The sequence below is a fragment of the Hyla sarda genome, chromosome 11, assembly GCF_029499605.1.
Source record: "Hyla sarda isolate aHylSar1 chromosome 11, aHylSar1.hap1, whole genome shotgun sequence".
NCBI lineage: Eukaryota > Metazoa > Chordata > Amphibia > Anura > Hylidae > Hyla > Hyla sarda.
Genome location: NC_079199.1, coordinates 103,308,294 through 103,329,698, shown reverse-complemented (window position 1 = coordinate 103,329,698; position 21,405 = coordinate 103,308,294). Strand labels below are relative to the sequence as shown.

The window sequence follows — 21,405 nt, the reverse complement described above, 5'->3', positions numbered from 1 at the left end:
GGGGAACAGTAGGCAGCGTTATTTATAGGGTTACAGTATGTGGAAGTATTATTTTCAGGGGTACAGTAGGCAGCGGTATTATTTTTAGGGGTACAGTAGGCAGCGGTATTATTTTTAGGGGTACAGTATGCAACAGTATACAGAAAATACAGGAAACAATACATTTACATCCTCCAGAGTTCAGTCATTTTACCTTTATCCTTCATGGCGGCCACTAGGTGTGAACCAGACCTGGATGAGCGGACCCTCACTTGAGTACCCCTGTCCTAGGCCAATGGTCCCAAACTGTGGCCCTCAAGATATTGCAAAACATCAACTCCTACCATGTCCGGACAGCCAAACACCTGTCTACCTCCTCCAGAGGATCCACACTGATCATGAAAGGTAAATCAAGGCTTTCCAGCCGTTGGCTGTCTGGGCATGCTGGGAGTTGAAGTTTTGCAACATCTTGAGAGGCACAATTTGAGACCACTGTCCAAGACCATTTAGGATCACCCACACGATGAGTTATTGTTGTCCACACGACCTACTGTAGGGTCCCTACTTTTCGTCAGCCCCGGACACTAACAATGACGTGGAATCCGACGTTCATGCAGGTCATTTTCCCTGTGGTGACCCGAACGCGTTTGCTGGGAGTTGAAGTTTTGCAACAACTAGTGCCACAGTTTGAGACCACCGACCAAGACCATTTAGGATCTACCAAATGATGACATTTTATAGGTTGAGTTATTCCTGTCCACATCACCTACTGTAGGGTCCCTACTCTTCGTCAGCCCAGGACACTCACAATGACGTGGAATCCGACGTTCATACAGGTCACTTTGCCCGTGGTGACCCGAACGCGTTTGCTGGGAGTTGAAGTTTTGCAACAACTAGGGCCACAGTTTGAGACCACCGACCAAGACCATTTATTCCTGTCCACATCACCTACTGTAGGGTCCCTACTCTTCGTCAGCCCAGGACACTCACAATGACGTGGAATCCGACGTTCATGCAGGTCACTTTGCCCGTGGTGACCCGAACGCGTTTGCTTAGGAGTTTTTGGAAGTTCTCATCGAACACGGCCCGGGGGGTGATCTTCTTATCGTCCAGGGACAGGTTGTAATGGAGTCCTGAGAAGACAATAGACCATTAACTGGTAATAATCCCTACCGAGGGTCCATTTTTGTTTTTCCTGACCGCTCTTCACTGACCGAATCGGCTGTCCCACTTGCTGGGCGATTTGGAGTTGACGGAGAAGCAGACGGTGATGTTCAGGCAGACGGACTCCTTGCCCTGCCTCAGGCAGTTCTTCTGGAGGAGGTTGATGGAGGTCGGGGTCACCTGCAGGGTGGTGTTTACTCGAACGATACTGCGGGACCTAGGGGGAGGAGCAACCATAGATGTTTCCATTGGTTACATATTGTCAAGGACTATATGGGGAAACCAGGTCCCGTACCTCAACATGACGACTGCCCCTTGGCTGCCCACCGTCAGGTCCCCCAGCCCGTCACCATCCAGGTCCATTTGGGCGCTCACACTCCGACCGAAGTACGTGAGGCCGTGGTGGAAGGAGGCGGAGTCTATTCTCTGACAACATAAGAGTGTAAGTATTATCCATAATCCCACTTATTTTTGGCTGGTATATTATTTTTGACCCCCGGTACCTGTTTGTAAGCTGGTAAGATGGTATTACGATACCCGTGGTAGATGTATACGGCCCCTCGGTGGTTATCCTCCAGTGGTGCCCCAACCACTACGTCGTTGAAGCCGTCGTGGTTCAGATCTGGAGCGCTGGCCATGGCGTAGCCGAAGCGGGAGTCTTGGACTTTGCGTTCCGAGTGGAGTGTGCCGTTCAGGGTAAGGAGGACCTGTGAGGGGAAAAAAAGGGACACTCTAACACCACCCGAAGAACTGGTATGTAGATAAAGACGGATATCTCCATGTTGGTGGACCTGGAAGGGTAGGTCACCACTACGAGGACTCTTTAGATTAGTGGTCTCCAAACTGTGGCCCTCAAAATGTTGCAAGACTACAACTCCCGGCCGGGAGTTGTAGTCTTGCAACATCTTGAGGGTCACAGTTTGGAGACCACTGCTTTCGACAAACCGTCCCCTCCCGTAGGCTTGCATTGAGGGGCAGAGGCGTGACGTCACACGCCGCCGGTAATCAGACCCGGAGCGAACACGCTCCGGGGACTGATTACAAACGGGATGCCGCGTGCATGATCATGGGCGTCCCCAGCGGCTGGACTCCCGCGATCAGGCATCTTATCCCCTATCCTTTGGATAGGGGATAAGATGTGTAAGCACCGGAGAACCCCTTTAAAGGATATGTGTCCCCAAATGTAATTTAATTTTTTTTTTAAGAGTTTAAATAATTTTTTCACATTTTGTAAAAATATTTTTGGAAATATTTTTAAAAAAATGTACTTGTCACAAAATATGAAAAGTAAAATATCATCTTGTCATATCTCCCACTGTTGACCAGCAGAGGGAGCTAACATGAGAAATCTGGTGAAAGCAAGCAACTGGTCTGGCTGCTGCAAATTAGACCTCGCCTGTCTACCTTCCTCCTCTGTCTATGTGCAAAAGGAGTGGGGGAAGGGGTTTTTGTATTTATTTATTTTTTATTCCACTTTCACCATTTTGTTGGTGTCTGAAGAGTGGTAAAGAACAGACAAGATGTCTCTTAATAGGTCACTGCTCCTCAGGGACTTCAAGAAAATGGTGCCGGCTCCCCCTTTCATTTCATCTAGCCTGTGCTATGAACATGTGCAGTAAGCAGTCAATGCTTTTCTATGAGACACTCTCAGTCTTAAAGGGGTACTCCGGTGGAAAACTTTTTTTTTTTTTTTTTTTTAAATCAACTGGTGCCAGAAAGTTAAAAACAGAATTGTAAATTACTTCTATTAAAAAAATCTTAATCTTTCCAGTACTTATTAGCTGCTGAATACTACAGAGGAAATTATTTTCTTTTTGGAACACAGAGCTCTCTGCTGACATCACGAGCACAGTGCTCTCTGCTGACATCTCTGTCCATTTTTAGGAACTGTCCAGAGCAGCATATGTTTGCTATGGGGATTTTCTCCTACTCTGGACAGTTCCTAAAATGGACAGAGATGTCAGCAGAGAGCACTGTGCTCGTGATGTCTGCAGAGAGCTCTGTGTTCCAAAAAGAAAATAATTTCCTCTGTAGTATTCAGCAGCTATTAAGTACTGGAAGGATTAAGATTTTTAATTGAAGTAATTTACAAATCTGTTTAACTTTCTGGCACCAGTTGATTTATAAAAAATAAAAATTAAGTTTTCCACCAGAGTACCCCTTTAACTTTCTTATGCCCCGTGCCTGCCATAAAGCATCTGTGTAGGTGTTGTGAAGTGACACACCACAAAGAGGCTACAGTAATGGCAGCCGCCAGTACACACTTTATTAATAAATAACATTATAACAACATTGTCCTAAAACTGAATACATAAATGAAATGCTTCATCTTGATAGAATAATTTTATTTATAAAAAAAAAAAAAAAAAATAATTGTGACACATTCCCTTTAAGACCCCCATATAAGCCTAAGAAGGTGGCACCATGACCAGATGGGACATGTTGGACATTGGTGTCCTCCCCCTTATTTTGGGCCTTACCTGTCCCACCCGGTAGATATAAACACGCCCGGTTTCTTTATGATGGTTTCCAAGGAACATAGGGGCGGCCACCAGTAGGATATCGGTGACCCCATCCCCGTTGACATCCAGCGGGCACACCTCACTGCCGAAATAGGAGCCGATCTGTAGAGAAGTAAAGTGCTAACGTAACCCCCGAACCAGAAACAGAGACTTATAGAAGAATATCCGTTCACATGCTATGTGTACAGGGAAGCCCCGCCCTAGAGGAACTCACACGCCTCAATGGAAAACAAGCACCCCCGGTGGTCATCTCGTATATTACAGGGGATTAGATAGAGTATCACGATAGGTTTACTCACTGCCTCCTCACCTGTTCCCCCACCAGCGCCTGAGAGATGGTGACGTTGCCGTTCCTGGACATCTCGAACAGGATGACCTTCCCCTTGTGTTTGAACCTGGGGGCCCCGGCTATATACATGCTCCTCCCACTGCGCAGCGTTATGGAAGAGACAGTGTAACCTGGGGGAGGGTGGGATAAATCACAATATTGAAAGGGTTGTCCAAAAATAGAAAAAAAAAAATGGCCGCTCTTATGTAACACAGCACCACCCCTGGTTGTATAGGGTAATGCAGCTTAGTTCCATTCACTTTAATAGAGCTGCGTTGCAATACCAGACTTAACCTGAGGACTGGTGTGGCACCCAAGGTCACCTAGAAGAAGGTTGAGGTATAGACCTGAATATGGGGGTAGACCCCTTGCTCTATCATATATAAGATCTTGGATTACCCAGGTAGGCAGCGTGTTTCTTCATTTTCACCGGAAACTCCTTCTCGAAGGCCGACCGGGGGGGCATAACACGACTGTTCCGGGTCTCCTTCAGTACCGCGCCATCCCAGTCATACGCACCAACTGTGCCAAACAGGATCCCATCCTATGGAGATCAAGTATCCCAATGTGAAGTCTCCAGATATATATCTCTATGGCATTAGGATAAATAGTAATTATACACCTCCCTTCCAGCTCTATCTGTATACTGCTGCTATCTCTATGGCATAGGATAAATAGTAATTATACACCTCCCCTCCAGCTCTATCTGTATACTGCTGCTATCTCTATGGGATCAGGATATTTAGTGGTTATACACCTCCCCTCCAGCTCTATCTGTATACAGCTGCTATTTCTATGGGATCAAAATATAGTAGTTATACACTTCCTCTCCAGCTCTTTCTGTATACGGCTGCTGCTATCTCTATGGGATCAGGATATATAGCAGTTATGCACTTCTCCAGCTCTATCTGTATATTGCTGCCATTTCTATAGGATCAGGATATATAGTAGTTATACATCTCCCCCTCCAGCTCTATCTGTATACTGCTGCTATCTCTATGAAATCAGGATATATAGTAGTTATACACCTCCCCTCCAGCTCTATCTGTATACTGCTGCTATGTTTATGGGATCAGGATATATAGTAGAAATATACCTCCCCTCCAGCTCTATCTGTATACTGCTGCTATCTCTATGGGATCAGTATATATAGTAATTCTACACATCCCCTCCAGCTCTATCTGTATACTGCTGCTATTTCTATGGGATCAGGATATATAGTAGTTATACACCTCCCCTCCAGCTCTATCTGTATACTGCTGCTGCTATCTCTATGAGATCAGTATATATAGTAGTTATACACCTCCCCTCCAGCTCTATCTGTATACTGCTGCTATCTCTATGGGATCAGGATATATAGTAGTTATACACCTCCCCTCCAGCTCTATCTGTGCACTGCTGCTATCTCTATGAAATCAGGATATATAGTAGTTATACACCTCCCCTCCAGCTCTATCTGTATACTGCTGCTATCTCTATGGGATCAGGATATATAGTAGTTCTACACATCCCCTCCAGCTCTATCTGTATACTGCTGCTATTTCTATGGGATCAGGATATATAGTAGTTATACACCTCCCCTCCAGCTCTATCTGTATACTGCTGCTGCTATCTCTATGAGATCAGTATATATAGTAGTTATACACCTCCCCTCCAGCTCTATCTGTATACTGCTGCTATCTCTATGGGATCAGGATATATAGTAGTTATACACCTCCCCTCCAGCTCTATCTGTGCACTGCTGCTATCTCTATGAAATCAGGATATATAGTAGTTATACACCTCCCCTCCAGCTCTATCTGTATACTGCTGCTATCTCTATGGGATCAGGATATATAGTAGTTATACGCCTCTCCTCCAGCTCTATCTGTATACTGCTGCTATCTCTATGGGATCAGGATATATAGTAGTTATACGCCTCCCCTGAGACTGTTTTCATACATTGTGTTTCTGCTGCAATTGTGTCAAAACTGCACATAGTGTGAACGCACCTCAACCCACTTATGAGTCTTATTAGTTCACTTGGCAGAACTCCAGCACCAGCAGCAGCCTAATTAGATGACCAGGTGCAGTGATCAGACTCCACCCCATCTCTTTCTACAAAGCCAGATGATTCATGGGAAATGTAGGCAGCATTAAGAAATTATTTTAGTGATGAAATTGAAATCAATATGGCTGAAAACTCACACCTGCCACATCAGGTAAGACAGGTAAGCACAAGGCATACACAAGAACCTCTACATTATTATTTAATAATAGCCTCTTTAAAAACTGAGACCGTATAGTTTTCTAAACTGGCTATTGCTGAGAAAAGTCAAACATTTTTGCAAAAAAATTGGCAGGCACCACAAATTTTTTTAAGGCACAAATCCTTTCCTTACCTCCATGATGTGAATAGAGAACCCGACCTGTGACATCTCCAGTTCAAAAGAACTTTCATTCCGCTCGTGGGTCGCTGTGGAGAAGTTCCGGGAAAATGAGAACAGAAGAGAAGGGGGCAGGAGGGTATTAGCATTTGATTTTCCTAGACCAGAGGTTGCAAAACTACAACGCCCAGCATGCCCGGACAGCCGAAGGCTGTCCGGGCATGCTGGGCATTGTAGTTTTGCAACAGCTGAGGGCACCATGGTTGGGAAACGCCGTCCTAAACTATATATACCTGTAGACTTGACCTGAATCATCCCCCCAAAAATACATCTATAATAGAATCCTGCCCTAGAAGAGTCTACAAATAGAAATCTACTAGATTACGAGGATTATGGCACACCCGGTGGATGTGAATGGTACTGCATTTGCTATAACCTAGGGAGAAGTGAGCAGAATGAGAGGCTTTTGAGTATATTGGCCCACCTAGTGGATATAAATGCTGTAAATTGTAGTTTTGCAACAGCTGGAGGCACCATAGCCTAGACTGTATATACCTGTAGACTTGACCTGAACCCCTCCCCAAAAATAGTGCTTAAAATATATCGATAATAGCATCCTGCCCTAGAATAATCTACAAACGGAAGTCTACTAGATTATGAGGATTAATGCCCACCAAGTGGATGTGAATGCTGGAAGTCGTAGTTTTGCAACAGCTGGGGGCACCCTATTTGGGAAACACTGGTCTAGACTGTATATACTTGTAGACTTGTCCTGAATCCCTCCTAAAATGGTGCTTAAAACACATCCATAATAGCATCCTGCCCTTGAATAGTCTACAAATTGAAGTCTACTAGATTATGAGGATTATGGTACACCCGGTGGACATAAGTGGTACTGCATTTTCTATACCGAGGGAGGAGTGAGCAGAATGAGAGGCTTTTGAGTATATTGGCCCACCTAGTGGATGTGAATGCTGGGAGTTGTAGTTTTGCAACAGCAGGAGGTACCCTGGTTGGGAAACACTGGCCTAGACTGGATATACCTGCAGAATTGACATGAATCCCCCCTAACAATGGTGCTTTAAAAAAGGTTGTCCGGGCATGCTGGGCATTGTAGTTTTGCAACAGCTGGGGGCACCATTGTTGGGAAACACCGGCCTAGACTGTATATACCTGAATCCTCCCCCCAAAACACATTTATAATAGCATCCTGCCCTAGAATAGTCTACAAATAGAAGTCTACTAGATTAGGAGGATTATGGCACACCCGGTGGATGTGAATGGTACTGCATTTGCTATAACCTAGGGAGAAGTGAGCAGAATGAAAGGGTTTTGAGTATATTGGCGCACCTAATGGATGTGAATGCTGGGAGTTGTAGTTTTGCAACAGCTGGAGGCACCCTGGACTGTACCTAGACTGTGTATATACCTGTAAACTTGACCTGAATCCTCCCCCAAAAATACATCTATAATAGCATCCTGCCCTAGAATAGTCTACAAATAGTATACAAATCTACTAGATTATGAGGATTATTGCCCACCTAGTGGATGTGAATGCTGGGAGATTTGCAACAGCTGGAGGCACCCTGGTTAGGAAACACTGGCCTAGACAGGATATACCTGTAGATTTACATGAATCCCCCTAAGAATGGTGCTTCAAAAAAGGCTGTCCAGGCATGCCGGGCGTTGTAGTTTTGCAACAGCTGGGGGCACCATGGTTGAGAAACACCGGCCTAGACTGTATATACCTGTAAACTTGACCTGTATCCTCCCCCAAAAATACATCTATAATAGCATCCTGCCCTAGAATAGTCTACAAATTGAAGTCTACTGGATTATGAGGATTATGGCACACCCGGTGGATGTGAATGGTACTGCATTTGCTATAATGTAAGAGTGAGCAGAATGTGAGCCTATGGTGGTGGATGGTGTAGGGGGGGGGGGGGGGTCTACCTTCTAAACTGAAGATCCTGTCCCCTAAAGCGTCCACAATGTCGTTGAGCGCGGCCTCATCGGTGACGTTGAAGAAGTATTTGTCGTCGGGATCGCTGGCGATGTATTTGATCTCATTGATAAAGGAATCCGGGTCCTGCTGTCTCCTCATGTAGTTACCCAGCACCTGAAGTGTTAAAATAAAGGGGAAGGGTCAGTGGGAAATAAATTCTTATCATGACCGGGGAGGAAGGTTTATTGCACGTGTCACGTACCGCGATGGCGTAACGGGTGATGTCACGTTTCTCGCATTCCGCCAAGGCGAGGGGTAGCTCGTCCCCGTCATGGGACTCGCCGTCCGTTACGACGATGAGAAGTCTGGTGGCGCCTTCCCTGCCGCCCCTCTCAGGGCTGAAAGCTTCGGAACTGATAGGAGAGGATATAAGTATAATGACTAATAATTTATGCAAACACTGAAGTCTTACAGGGTGCTAAGGGTTAATATCGCTCACAGATTAATAGTTATTTAGTCACATGTCACTGGTCTAGTCTACAATCAGGTCCCTGTTCCAGTCCACAACATTTCAGCACCAAGAGGGAGAATTTAGTATTTAATGAGAGGAGAAGTTGTACAAGGGCCTCTCTAGGTTGCACTGATCTTTTAAAGGGGTACTCCACTGGAAAAAAAAAAATGTAAATCAACTGATGCCAGAAAGTTAAACATATTTGTAAATGACTTCTATTTAAAAATCTTAATCCTTCCAGTACTTATCAGCTGCTGTATACTACACAGGAAGTTATTTTCATTTTGAATTTCCTTTCTCTCTGCTCCCTACTGACACCTCTGTCCATGTCAGGAACTGTCCAGAGCAGGAGAGGTTTGCTATGGGGATTTTCTCCTGCTCTGGACAGTTCCTGACATGGACAGAGGTGTCAGCAGAGAGCACTGTGGTCAGGCAGAAAGGAAATTAAAAAAGAAAAGAACTTCCTGTGGAGCATACAGCAGCTGATAAGTACTGGAAGGATTAAGATTTTTAAATAGAAGTCATTTACAAATCTGTATAACTTTCTGGTACCAGTTGATTAAAAAAAAATAATAATAATAATGTTTTCCAGGGGAGTATTCCTTTAAGGCGTCAGACATCTCAGTCCTGGGCTTTGTATAGGGAAACAGCTTCACTTAAAGGGGTACTCCGGTGGAAAACTTTTTTTTTTTAAATCAACTGGTGCCAGAAAGTTAAACAGATTTTTAAATTACTTCTATTAAAAAATCTTAATCCTTCCAGTACTTATTAGCAGCTCTATGCTACAGAGTAAATTATTTTCCTTTTGAATTTCTTTTCTGTCTTGTCCACAGTGCTCTCTGCTGACACCTCTGTCCATGTCAGGAACTGTCCAGAGCAGCATAGGTTTGCTATGGGGGATTTTCTCCTGCTCTGGACAGTTCCTGATACGGGCAGCAGGCGTCAGCAGAGAGCACTGTGGACGAGACAAAAAAAGAAATTCAAAAAGAAAATAATTTCCTGTGGAGCATACAGCTGCTAAAAAGTACTGGAAGGGTAAAGTTTTTTTTTTTTTTTTTTTTTTTAATAGAAGTGATTTACAAATCTGTTTAACTTTCTGGCACCAGTTGATTAAAATAAATAAATAAATAAAATGTTTTCCGCCGGAGTACCCCTTTAAAAAAGGTATTTGCGGGGTTCACAGAGGACCATTGGGTTAGTCCACCACTAATATGCAACAGGGACTACTACACCCAGCATAACCCTCATCCTACTCCCTCGTGGCCATATATCCGGACATACCAGGCCTTATGGATGGCGAACGCGGTCCGGGTTTCTCGTCCTTCCTGGCGACTGATGTTCCTGGCCGCCTCCACCACTTCTTCGGAGGTGGCGTAGTCCTTCAGGGACCATTCGTGGACTGCGATCTCTCCGTACTGTAGAACTCCGACCTGCAGGCAGACATCTCATGAACACGGCTAGAGATGAGCGAATTTACGGTAAATTCGATTCGTCACGAACTTCTCGGCTCGGCAGTTGATAACTTTTCCTGCATAAATTAGTTCAGCTTTCCGGTGCACCCGTGGGCTGGAAAAGGTGGATACAGTCGTAGGAGACTCTTTCCTAGGACTGTATCCACCTTTTCCAGCCCACGGGAGCACCGGAAAGCTGAACTAATTTTATGCAGGAAAAGTCATCAACCGCCGAGCCGAGAAGTTCGTGACGAATCGAATTTACTGTAAGTTTGCTCATCTCTGAACACGGCCATAATCAAGTCCTCACCCCCCCCATCCTTTGTATGTGAGCCCTTGTTGTCTGGCCAAGTCTCGCCCGTTGCGGCCCCGGGGGGTTTCCGGTGACTTGTGCACAGATGTGTGCGGTTTATTTTTCGCTTTTCGTTGATGTTAATTTGCAGCGATCAGCGTCTGGCGCTGTATAAAGTGATAGGAACGCGGGATGGAAACCACACAGGAAGAGCTCCGGGGAAATGACCCGCTCACGTGTGTAAAGTGGGATTAAACACCGGCGACATCTACACGCGGGGGGCGGATTTAAGGGGACAGGGGAGAAATAATAATACCCATTATAACCAAATACCGTATTTTTCGCCCTATAAAGACGCAGCGGCGTATAAGACGCACCCAATTTTAAAGGTGCAAAATCTAGAAAAAAATAAATAAAGATTCTGCACCCAACAGTGGTCTTCAACCTGCGGACCTCCAGATGTTGCAAAACTACAACTCCCAGCATGCCCGGACAGCCTTTGGCTGTCCGGGCATGCTGGGAGTTGTAGTTTTGCAACATCTGGAGGTCCGCAGGTTGAAGACCACTGGATAGGAGGTAATACTCGCGTGTCCCCGACGCTCCGGACGTCTTCTTCCCCGGTATCCTCGCTCTTCGTCTCCGCCATCACGTCGCTACGCACGCCGCTCCTATTGGATGACGTCGAAGGAAAGCGCCGGCCATGCAGGGGATCCCGGCACGGAGCAGACACCGAGGAGGCAGGGAAGGTCCCTCCCGGTGTCCTGTAAGCTTTTCGGGACGCCGCGATTTCACCACGGCGGTCCCGAACAGCCCGAATGAGCAGCCGGGTCAGTGTAACTTTCGCTTCAGACGCGGCGGTCAGCTTTGATCGCCGCGTCTGAAGGGTTAAAGGGGTATTCCAGGCCAAAACGTTTTTTTTTTTTATATATATATATATCAACTGGCTCCGGAAAGTTAAACAGATTTGTAAATGACTTCTATTAAAAAATCTTAATCCTTCCAATAGTTATTAGCTTCTGAAGTTGAGTTGTTGTTTTCTGTCTAACTGCTCTCTGATGACTCACGTCCCGGGAGCTGTGCAGTTCCTATGGGGATATTCTCCCATCATGCACAGCTCCCGGGACGTGACATCATCATTGAGCAGTTAGACAGAAAACTTCAGAAGCTAATAACTATTGGATGGATTAAGATTTTTTAATAGTAAGTAATTTACAAATCTGTTTAACTTTCCGGAGCCAGTTGATATATATATAAAAAGGTTTTGTCTGGAATACCCCTTTAATACAGGGCATCACCGCGATCGGTGATGTCCTGTATTAGCCGCGGGTCCCGGCCGTTGATGGGTGCAGGGACCGCCGTGATAGGGGTGTATTCGCCGTATAAGACGCACCCCCCAGTTTTAGGGAAGAAAAAGTGCGTCTTATACGGCGAAAAATACGGTAACAGAGCAGGGCAGCCTGAAGATCATCGGGATTAGTGATCAGCGGCATTGGTCATATTCGAATTCGCAAAATTTGGCGAATATATAGATGAATATTCGTCTTATATTTGCGAATTTCGCATATTCGTTATATTTGCGTATTCGAGGAAGAAAACAGTGAGGGCGCAACTTTCCTATTGGTTGCTAGGGATGTTGTTGATAACCTCTGACAAGTGTCCACAAGTGAAAAGATGGAATATGCGCACATGCGGAAAAAAGTGAATATTCGTAATTTCGAAGATATAGCGAATATATTCGCAATATTCGCGATATAATTTCAAAATGCGAATATTTGCGCCCAACACTAATCAGGATGTGTATTAGGCCCCTTTCACGCTACAGGTATCATCCGGTAAAAAAAACCTCCGTTATTACTCCTGGCGAAAAGTCCTGAAAACGATCGGTAAAAAAAATCCCATTCATGTCAATGGGATTTTTTGACCATCCTTTCGCAGCAGCCATGTCCGTTTTTTTACTAATGTCAGTTATTTTTGCCGGCACAAAAGACGGTGCGTGCACTCATTTTTGGTCCGGCAAAAAAAAAAAATGGTGAAAAAACCGTGTGTTAAAATTTAACATTGAAGTCTATGGGAACCGGATGTTAAAAATAATCATCCGTTATCATCAGTTATTGTCGGGTTTTTTAACATCAGTTTTTTGTACTGAGCATGCTCAGTACAGCTTTACAAAAAAGGGTTAAAAATATGATAAAAAAAACAAACAAAACGGATGTAACTGGTAATAACGGATGATAACGGATGAACAACATCAGTTTTTTTTAAAGAAAAAAAAAACATGAAAAATAATGGATGATGGTCATCAGTTATCATCCGTTATTACCAGTTATTGCATCCGGGTTTTTTTCATCAGTTATTGTAAAATAACTTAAAGGGGTACTCCGGTGAGAATTTAAAAAAAAAAATCAACTGGTGCCAGGAAGTTAAACAAATTTGTAAATTATTTCTATTTAAAAATCTTAATCCTTCCAGTACTTATCAGCTGCTGTATGTTCTACAGGAAGTTGTATTGTTCTTTCCAGTCTGACCACAGTGCTCTCTGCTGCCACCTCTGTCCATGTCAGGAACTGTCCAGAGTAGGAGCAAATCCCTACAGCAAACCTCTCCTGCTCTGGACAGTTCCTGACATGGACAGAGGTGGCAGCAGAGAGCACTGTGGTCAGACTGGAAAGAACAATACAACTTCCTGTGGAGCATGCAGCAACTGATAAGTACTGGAAGGATTAAGATTTTTAAAAAGAAGTAATTTACAAATCGGTTTTAACTTTCTGGCACCGGTTGATTTAAAAAACAAAAATAAAATAGTTTTTTTTACCGGAGTACCCCTTTAAGGACTATTCAGCTATTTTTCCTGTGAATTCATCCACTAGGGGCCGCTGTGTTCATCTTTCTAATGTTTGGCCTGAACCATTTGTCCTATATTTAGATCCTCATCACATTTTCATATATTTTTTTAAGTATAATTCAGTATTTGACCTGGATCTGGTCTGGACCAATGAAAAACTTGCTGAGAATGTTCCTGAGGAAATTCTGCACCTCGTACCAGGGGTAGATGCTGTTCGAGCCGTCCAGGAGGAGGACAATGTCCAGGTAAGTGGAGCATCCTGGGGGGAGGGGGGAAAGGGGGATGACCCCAAAAATGAGACATACAAGATACAAGTACACCCCCAAATCATACAATGCAAACCTATCTACACCCCCAAATCATACACCACATATATATATCTACACCCCAAATCATACACCACATATATATATATCTACACCCCCAAATCATACACCACATATATATATATATCTACACCCCCAAATCATACACCACATATATATATCTACACCCCAAATCATACACCACATATATATATATATCTACACCCCAAATCATACACCACATATATATATATATCTACACCCCCAAATCATACACCACATATATATATCTACACCCCCAAATCATACACCACATATATATATATATATCTACACCCCCAAATCATACACCACATATATATATCTACACCCCCAAATCATACACCACATATATATATCTACACCCCCAAATCATACACCACATATATATATCTACACCCCCAAATCATACACCATATAAATATCTACACCCCCAAATCATACACCACATATATATATATCTACACCCCAAATCATACACCACATATATATATATCTACACCCCCAAATCATACACCACATATATATATATATATATATCTACACCCCCAAATCATACACCACATATATATATCTACACCCCCAAATCATACACCACATATATATATATATATCTACACCCCCAAATCATACACCACATATATATATATCTACACCCCAAATCATACACCACATATATATATATCTACACCCCAAATCATACACCACATATATATATATCTACACCCCCAAATCATACACCACATATATATATCTACACCCCAAATCATACACCACATATATATATATATATCTACACCCCAAATCATACACCACATATATATATATATATATCTACACCCCCAAATCATACACCACATATATATATCTACACCCCCAAATCATACACCATATATATATCTACACCCCCAAATCATACACCACATATATATATATCTACACCCCCAAATCATACACCACATATATATATATATATATATATATATATCTACACCCCCAAATCATACACCACATATATATATATATATCTACACCCCAAATCATACACCACATATATATATCTACACCCCCAAATCATACACCACATATATATATCTACACCCCAAATCATACACCACATATATATATATCTACACCCCAAATCATACACCACATATATATATCTACACCCCCAAATCATACACCACATATATATATCTACACCCCAAATCATACACCACATATATATATATATATCTACACCCCAAATCATACACCACATATATATATCTACACCCCCAAATCATACACCATATATATATCTACACCCCCAAATCATACACCACATATATATATATCTACACCCCCAAATCATACACCACATATATATATATATATATATATATCTACACCCCAAATCATACACCACATATATATATCTACACCCCCAAATCATACACCACATATATATATCTACACCCCAAATCATACACCACATATATATATCTACACCCCCAAATCATACACCACATATATATATATCTACACCCCCAAATCATACACCACATATATATATATATATATCTACACCCCAAATCATACACCACATATATATATCTACACCCCCAAATCATACACCACATATATATATCTACACCCCCAAATCATACACCATATATATATCTACACCCCCAAATCATACACCACATATATATATATCTACACCCCCAAATCATACACCACATATATATATATATCTACACCCCCAAATCATACACCATATATATATATATCTACACCCCTAAATCATACACCACATATATATATATATATCTACACCCCCAAATCATACACCACATATATATATATGTACACCCCCAAATCATACACCACATATATATATCTACACCCCCAAATCATACACCACATATATATATCTACACCCCAAATCATACACCACATATATATATCTACACCCCCAAATCATACACCACATATATATATATCTACACCCCAAATCATACACCACATATATATATATATATATATATATATATCTACACCCCCAAATCATACACCACATATATATATATCTACACCCCAAATCATACACCACATATATATATATATATATATATATATCTACACCCCCAAATCATACACCACATATATATATATATATATATATATATATATATCTACACCCCCAAATCATACACCACATATATATATCTACACCCCCAAATCATACACCATATATATATCTACACCCCCAAATCATACACCACATATATATATATCTACACCCCCAAATCATACACCACATATATATATATATCTACACCCCCAAATCATACACCACATATATATAAATATATATCTACACCCCAAATCATACACCATATATATATATATCTACACCCCTAAATCATACACCACATATATATATATATCTACACCCCCAAATCATACACCACATATATATATATGTACACCCCCAAATCATACACCACATATATATATCTACACCCCCAAATCATACACCACATATATATATCTACACCCCAAATCATACACCACATATATATATCTACACCCCCAAATCATACACCACATATATATATATCTACACCCCCAAATCATACACCACATATATATATATCTACACCCCCAAATCATACACCACATATATATATATATATCTACACCCCAAATCATACACCACATATATATATCTACACCCCCAAATCATACACCACATATATATATCTACACCCCCAAATCATACACCACATATATATATATATATATATCTACACCCCAAATCATACACCACATATATATATATATATCTACACCCCAAATCATACACCACATATATATATATCTACACCCCAAATCATACACCACATATATATATATATATATATCTACACCCCAAATCATACACCACATATATATATATATATCTACACCCCCAAATCATACACCACATATATATAAATATATATCTACACCCCCAAATCATACACCACATATATATATATATATATCTACACCCCAAATCATACACCACATATATATATATATCTACACCCCCAAATCATACACCACATATATATATCTACACCCCCAAATCATACAATAAATATCTAACACCCCTCCAACTCATGTAATGCACAATTATCTGCACCCCCGATCTGATATATCAGTGGTCTCCAACCTGCGGACCTCCAGATGTTGCAAAACTACAACTCCCAGCATGCCCGGACAGCCGTTGGCTGTCCGGGCATGCTGGGAGTTGTAGTTTTGCAACATCTGGAGGTCCGCAGGTTGGAGACCACTGTGATATATCACACATACTATACCGAAAATACATGTCACATCTAACTATATCTGTAAAGAAAAGCATCATGCACCATCCTGTACCCCTTAATAATAACATGAATAACATTTACCCCAAAAACATAATACAGCAATTGTACCCCATACGCCCCACATCATATCCTGCACATGAAGCTGTATCCCCCCCCCCCCAAATAAGCAGCTACAGATGTGACCTGTGTTGTATTTTTGGATGAAACACTGTTCACCTAAAATCAGGCCGGGCGCTAGAGAAGACTGAACAGGGCCGACGAGAATTTAAAGGGGTACTCCAGTGGGAATTTTTTTTTTTTTTTTAAATCAACTGGTGCCAGAAAGTTAAACAGATTTGTAAATGACTTCTATTAAAAAAATCTTAATCCTTCCAGTACTTATTAGCTGCTGAATACGACAGAGGAAATTCTTTTCTTTTTGGAACACAGAGCTCTCTGCTGACATCATGAACACAGTGCTCTCTGCTGACATCTCTGTCCATTTTTAGGAACTGTCCATAGCAGCATATGTTTTCTATGGGGATTTTCTCCTACTCTGGACAGTTCCTAAAATGGACAGAGATGTCAGCAGAGAGCGCTGCGGTCATGATGTCAGCAGAGAGCTCTGTGCTCCAAAAAGAAAATAATTTCCTCTGTCGTATTCAGCAGCAAATAAGTACTGGAAGGATTAAGATTTTTTAATAGATGTAATTCACAAATCTGTTTAACTTTCTGGCACCAGTTGATAAAAAAAATAAAAATAAAAATAAAAAGTTTTCCACCGGAGTACCCCTTTAATCTGGGGTTGTACATCCCCAAATAATACAAATCACCCCACAAAACCTCAGCCTCACCATCTGGAACCCACAATGGTCTGAAGACTTGGGATGTACCAACCCCACAACAATGTTTATCTGGTTGATCCCTAAAACCTGGGACCCCAGAAAATCCCTCGAAGCCTTGTCCCTGGCACATTGTGACGACTCACTCTGCGCTGTGGGTGCGATGGTCCCGGTTGGGGTGAAGGACTTATCGATGGTGGCGCAGATCCCGGTGCTGTACATGGAGGTGCCACATTCCTGGGACCAGAGCGGAGCGCAGGCCTGGGGGGGGGGGGGGAGACAGAGATGTTACCCCAAAATCTGTGCCCACCGCTCCCTGCAATCTCCATCCATATATATGGCCGATCCGGACCCGCCCAATGACCTATAGACCTCTCCATGGGTTATGGGCCTCCCCTAGGGGTCGCCACCTGGACGGTATTTTTATATTAATATTATGGATATTTATCCAACTGTGATGTCCCAGTACAGGATATGCTCCTACAGTCCTGTCAGGTTAAGTCCCCATACGTCCTCAGGGCTCTCCTGCAGTGTTCCCCCATAATGTGTATAAATTATATATTAAAGGGGTACTCCGGTGGAAAACATTTTTTTTTTCTTTAAATGAACAGGTGCTAGAAAGTTAAACAGATTTGTAAATTACTTCTATTAAATAAATCTTTACCCTTCCAGTACTTTTTAGCAGCTGTATGCTACAGAGGAGATTATTTTCTTTTTGAATTTCTTTTTTGTCTTGTCCACAGTGCTCTCTGCTGACACCTCTGTCCATGTCAGGAACTGTCCAGAGCAGCATTGGTTTGCTATGGGGAATTTTCTCCTGCTCTGAACAGTTCCTGATACGGGCATCAGGTGTCAGCAGAGAGCACTGTGGACAAGACAAAAAAGAAATTTAAAAAAGAAAAGAATTTCCTCTGTAGCATACAGCTGCTAATAAGTACTGGAAGGGTAAACATTTTTTTAATAGAAGTAATTTACAAATCTGCTTAACTTTCTGGCACCAGTTGATAAAAAAAAAAAAAAGTTTTATACTACTATATAGTCCAACATGCTGGGAGTTGTAGTTTTGCAACAGCTGGAGGCACCCCTGGTTGGGAAACATTGACCTATACTATATACTACTATATAGTCCAACATGCTGGGAGTTGTAGTTTTGCAACAGCTGGAGGCACCCCTGGTTGGGAAACACTGACCTATACTATATACTACTATATAGTCCAACATGCTGGGAGTTGTAGTTTTGCAACAGCTGGAGGCACCCCTGGTTGGGAAACAATGTCCTCTACTATATACTACTGTATAGTCCAACATGCTGGGAGTTGTAGTTTTTGTTTGGGGCAGCTACTGAGCCACAGGCTGTATCAGGGCATGCTGGGAGTTGTAGTTAGTAACTAACTGCAACTCCCCCCCAAAAAAATAAAAAATAAATAAAAAAAGCGATCAAAAAGTCCCATCAAAACAACAATAGTCCTGTTATAAAGCTACAGATCAGGGGGCACAAAAATGACCCTCATCCAGGCCCCGTATAAGGAGAAAGAAAAGTTATCCCCCACATATGTGTATCCTGTGATGTCACGCATGTATAATTAATTATGTAAATTAGCATGGCCGGTATTTTTTGGCAATAAAGGCAGCGACCCTAGGCCAGGGACGGGCACATGGTTGACTAGAAAGGGGGTTTGAGCCCCTGTCCTTCTGAGGTTACTCCTGGGCAGTGCTGGCATCATTATGTGGACGTTTATAGCAATAATTATGGGAAGTGCCCTTTTTATTCAGCCCCTGCCCCCCCAAATGTCTGTGCCCGTCCCTGGCTGGGGCCCCCGGCATCTGTTCTAGAAGTCTCCGCTTCCGTCTTGTTGACTCAGGGCAGAGCGGATGTCTTACCTGCCGTGGCCGCAGCAGTCACAAGACGCTTGTTTTGGCTCAAGACGTCAGCAACTCCTGGTCCACGAGACCACAAATATGCCCTCGCCCCCTGCCCCCTCCTGGTATGTTCCTGATATTAACCCCTGAAACACCAGAACTTCAAGAACAGGCTGAGCCTCAAGCCAGAACCAGGTGGAGACTGGGAAAAAGTTGTGTTTACATATAAGGCCTACAAAGCCTCTGCTAGATTAAAGGGGTACATTTATTTTTAATCAACTGGTGCCAGAAAATTAAACAGATTTTAAATTACTTCTATTAAAAAATCTTAATCCTTCCAGTACTTATCAGCTGCTGTATGCTCCACAGGAAGTTCTTTTCTTTTCTGTCTGACCACAGTGCTCTCTGCTGACACCTCTGTCCATGTCAGGAACTGTCCAGAGTAGGAGCAAATACCTATAGCAAACCTCTCCTGCTCTGGACAGTTCCTGACATGTGGAGCATACAGCAGCTGATAAGTACTGGAAGAATTAAGATTTTTAAATATAAGTCATATACAAATCTGTTTAAAAGGGGGTTAAAAGGGGTACTCCCACGGAAAACTTTTTTTTTTAAATCAACTGGTGCCAGAAAGTTAAACAGATTTGTAAATCACTTCTATTAAAAAAATCTTAATTCTTCCAGTACATTTTAGGGGCTGTATACTACAGAGGAAATGCTTTTCTTTTTGGATTTCTCTTCTGTCATGACCACAGTGCTCTCTGCTGACCTCTGCTGTCCATTTTAGGAACTGTCCAGAGCAGCATAGGCTTGCTATGGGGATTTTCTCGTTCCTAAAATAGACAGCAGAGGTCAGCAGAGAGCACTGTGGTCATGACAGAAGAGAAATCCAAAAAGAAAAGCATTTCCTCTGTAGTATACAGCCCCTAAAATGTACTGGAAGAATTAAGATTTTTTTAATAGAAGTAATTTACAAATCTGTTTAACTTTCTGGCAGCTGGAGGCACCCTGGTTAGAAAACACTGATCTATACTATATGCTACTATACAGTCCAACATGCTGGGAGTTGTAGTTTTGCAACAGCTGGAGGCACCCCTGGTTAGAAAACACTGATCTATACTATATGCTACTATACAGTCCAACATGCTGGGAGTTGTAGTTTTGCAACAGCTGTAGGCACCCTGGTTGGGAAACACTGACCTATACTATATACTACTATATAGTCCAACATGCTGGGAGTTGTAGTTTTGCAACAGCTGGAGGCACCCCTGGTTAGAAAACACTGATCTATACTATATACTACTATATTGTCCAACATGCTGGGAGTTGTAGTTTTGCAACAGCTGGAGGCACCCCTGGTTGGGAAACACTGATCTATACTATATACTACTATATAGTCCAACATGCTGGGAGTTGTAGTTTTGCAACAGCTGGAGGCACCCCTGGTTAGAAAACACTGATCTATACTATATACTACTATATAGTCCAACATGCTGGGAGTTGTAGTTTTGCAACAGCTGGAGGCACCCCTGGTTAGAAAACACTGACCTATACTGTATACTACTATATAGTCCAACATGCTGGGAGTTGTAGTTTTGCAACAGCTGGAGGCACCCCTGGTTAG

General features: G+C 42.4%; 1 protein-coding gene across 5 annotated transcripts in view; it reads right to left on the bottom strand.

Annotated features, from left to right (window-relative positions):
- The window catches only part of ITGA10 (integrin subunit alpha 10), a 52,679-nt gene that overhangs the window by 17,057 nt on the left and 14,217 nt on the right, over positions 1-21,405 (bottom strand). For 3 of the 5 annotated variants that reach the window (XM_056545260.1, XM_056545263.1, XM_056545261.1), the window contains 13 exons: positions 18,068-18,182; positions 13,532-13,659; positions 10,097-10,245; positions 8,567-8,717; positions 8,313-8,478; positions 6,375-6,448; positions 4,393-4,537; positions 3,976-4,124; positions 3,624-3,767; positions 1,647-1,850; positions 1,439-1,569; positions 1,194-1,360; positions 970-1,112 (listed from right to left, as the gene is read on the bottom strand). In XM_056545260.1, the coding sequence (XP_056401235.1) occupies positions 970-1,112; positions 1,194-1,360; positions 1,439-1,569; positions 1,647-1,850; positions 3,624-3,767; positions 3,976-4,124; positions 4,393-4,537; positions 6,375-6,448; positions 8,313-8,478; positions 8,567-8,717; positions 10,097-10,245; positions 13,532-13,659; positions 18,068-18,182 (1,866 nt within the window). Of the gene's footprint in view, positions 1-969; positions 1,113-1,193; positions 1,361-1,438; positions 1,570-1,646; positions 1,851-3,623; positions 3,768-3,975; positions 4,125-4,392; positions 4,538-6,374; positions 6,449-8,312; positions 8,479-8,566; positions 8,718-10,096; positions 10,246-13,531; positions 13,660-18,067; positions 18,183-19,802; positions 19,886-21,405 lie in introns of those variants that run through there. The other 2 variants (XM_056545262.1, XM_056545264.1) reach the window with 2 other exon arrangements.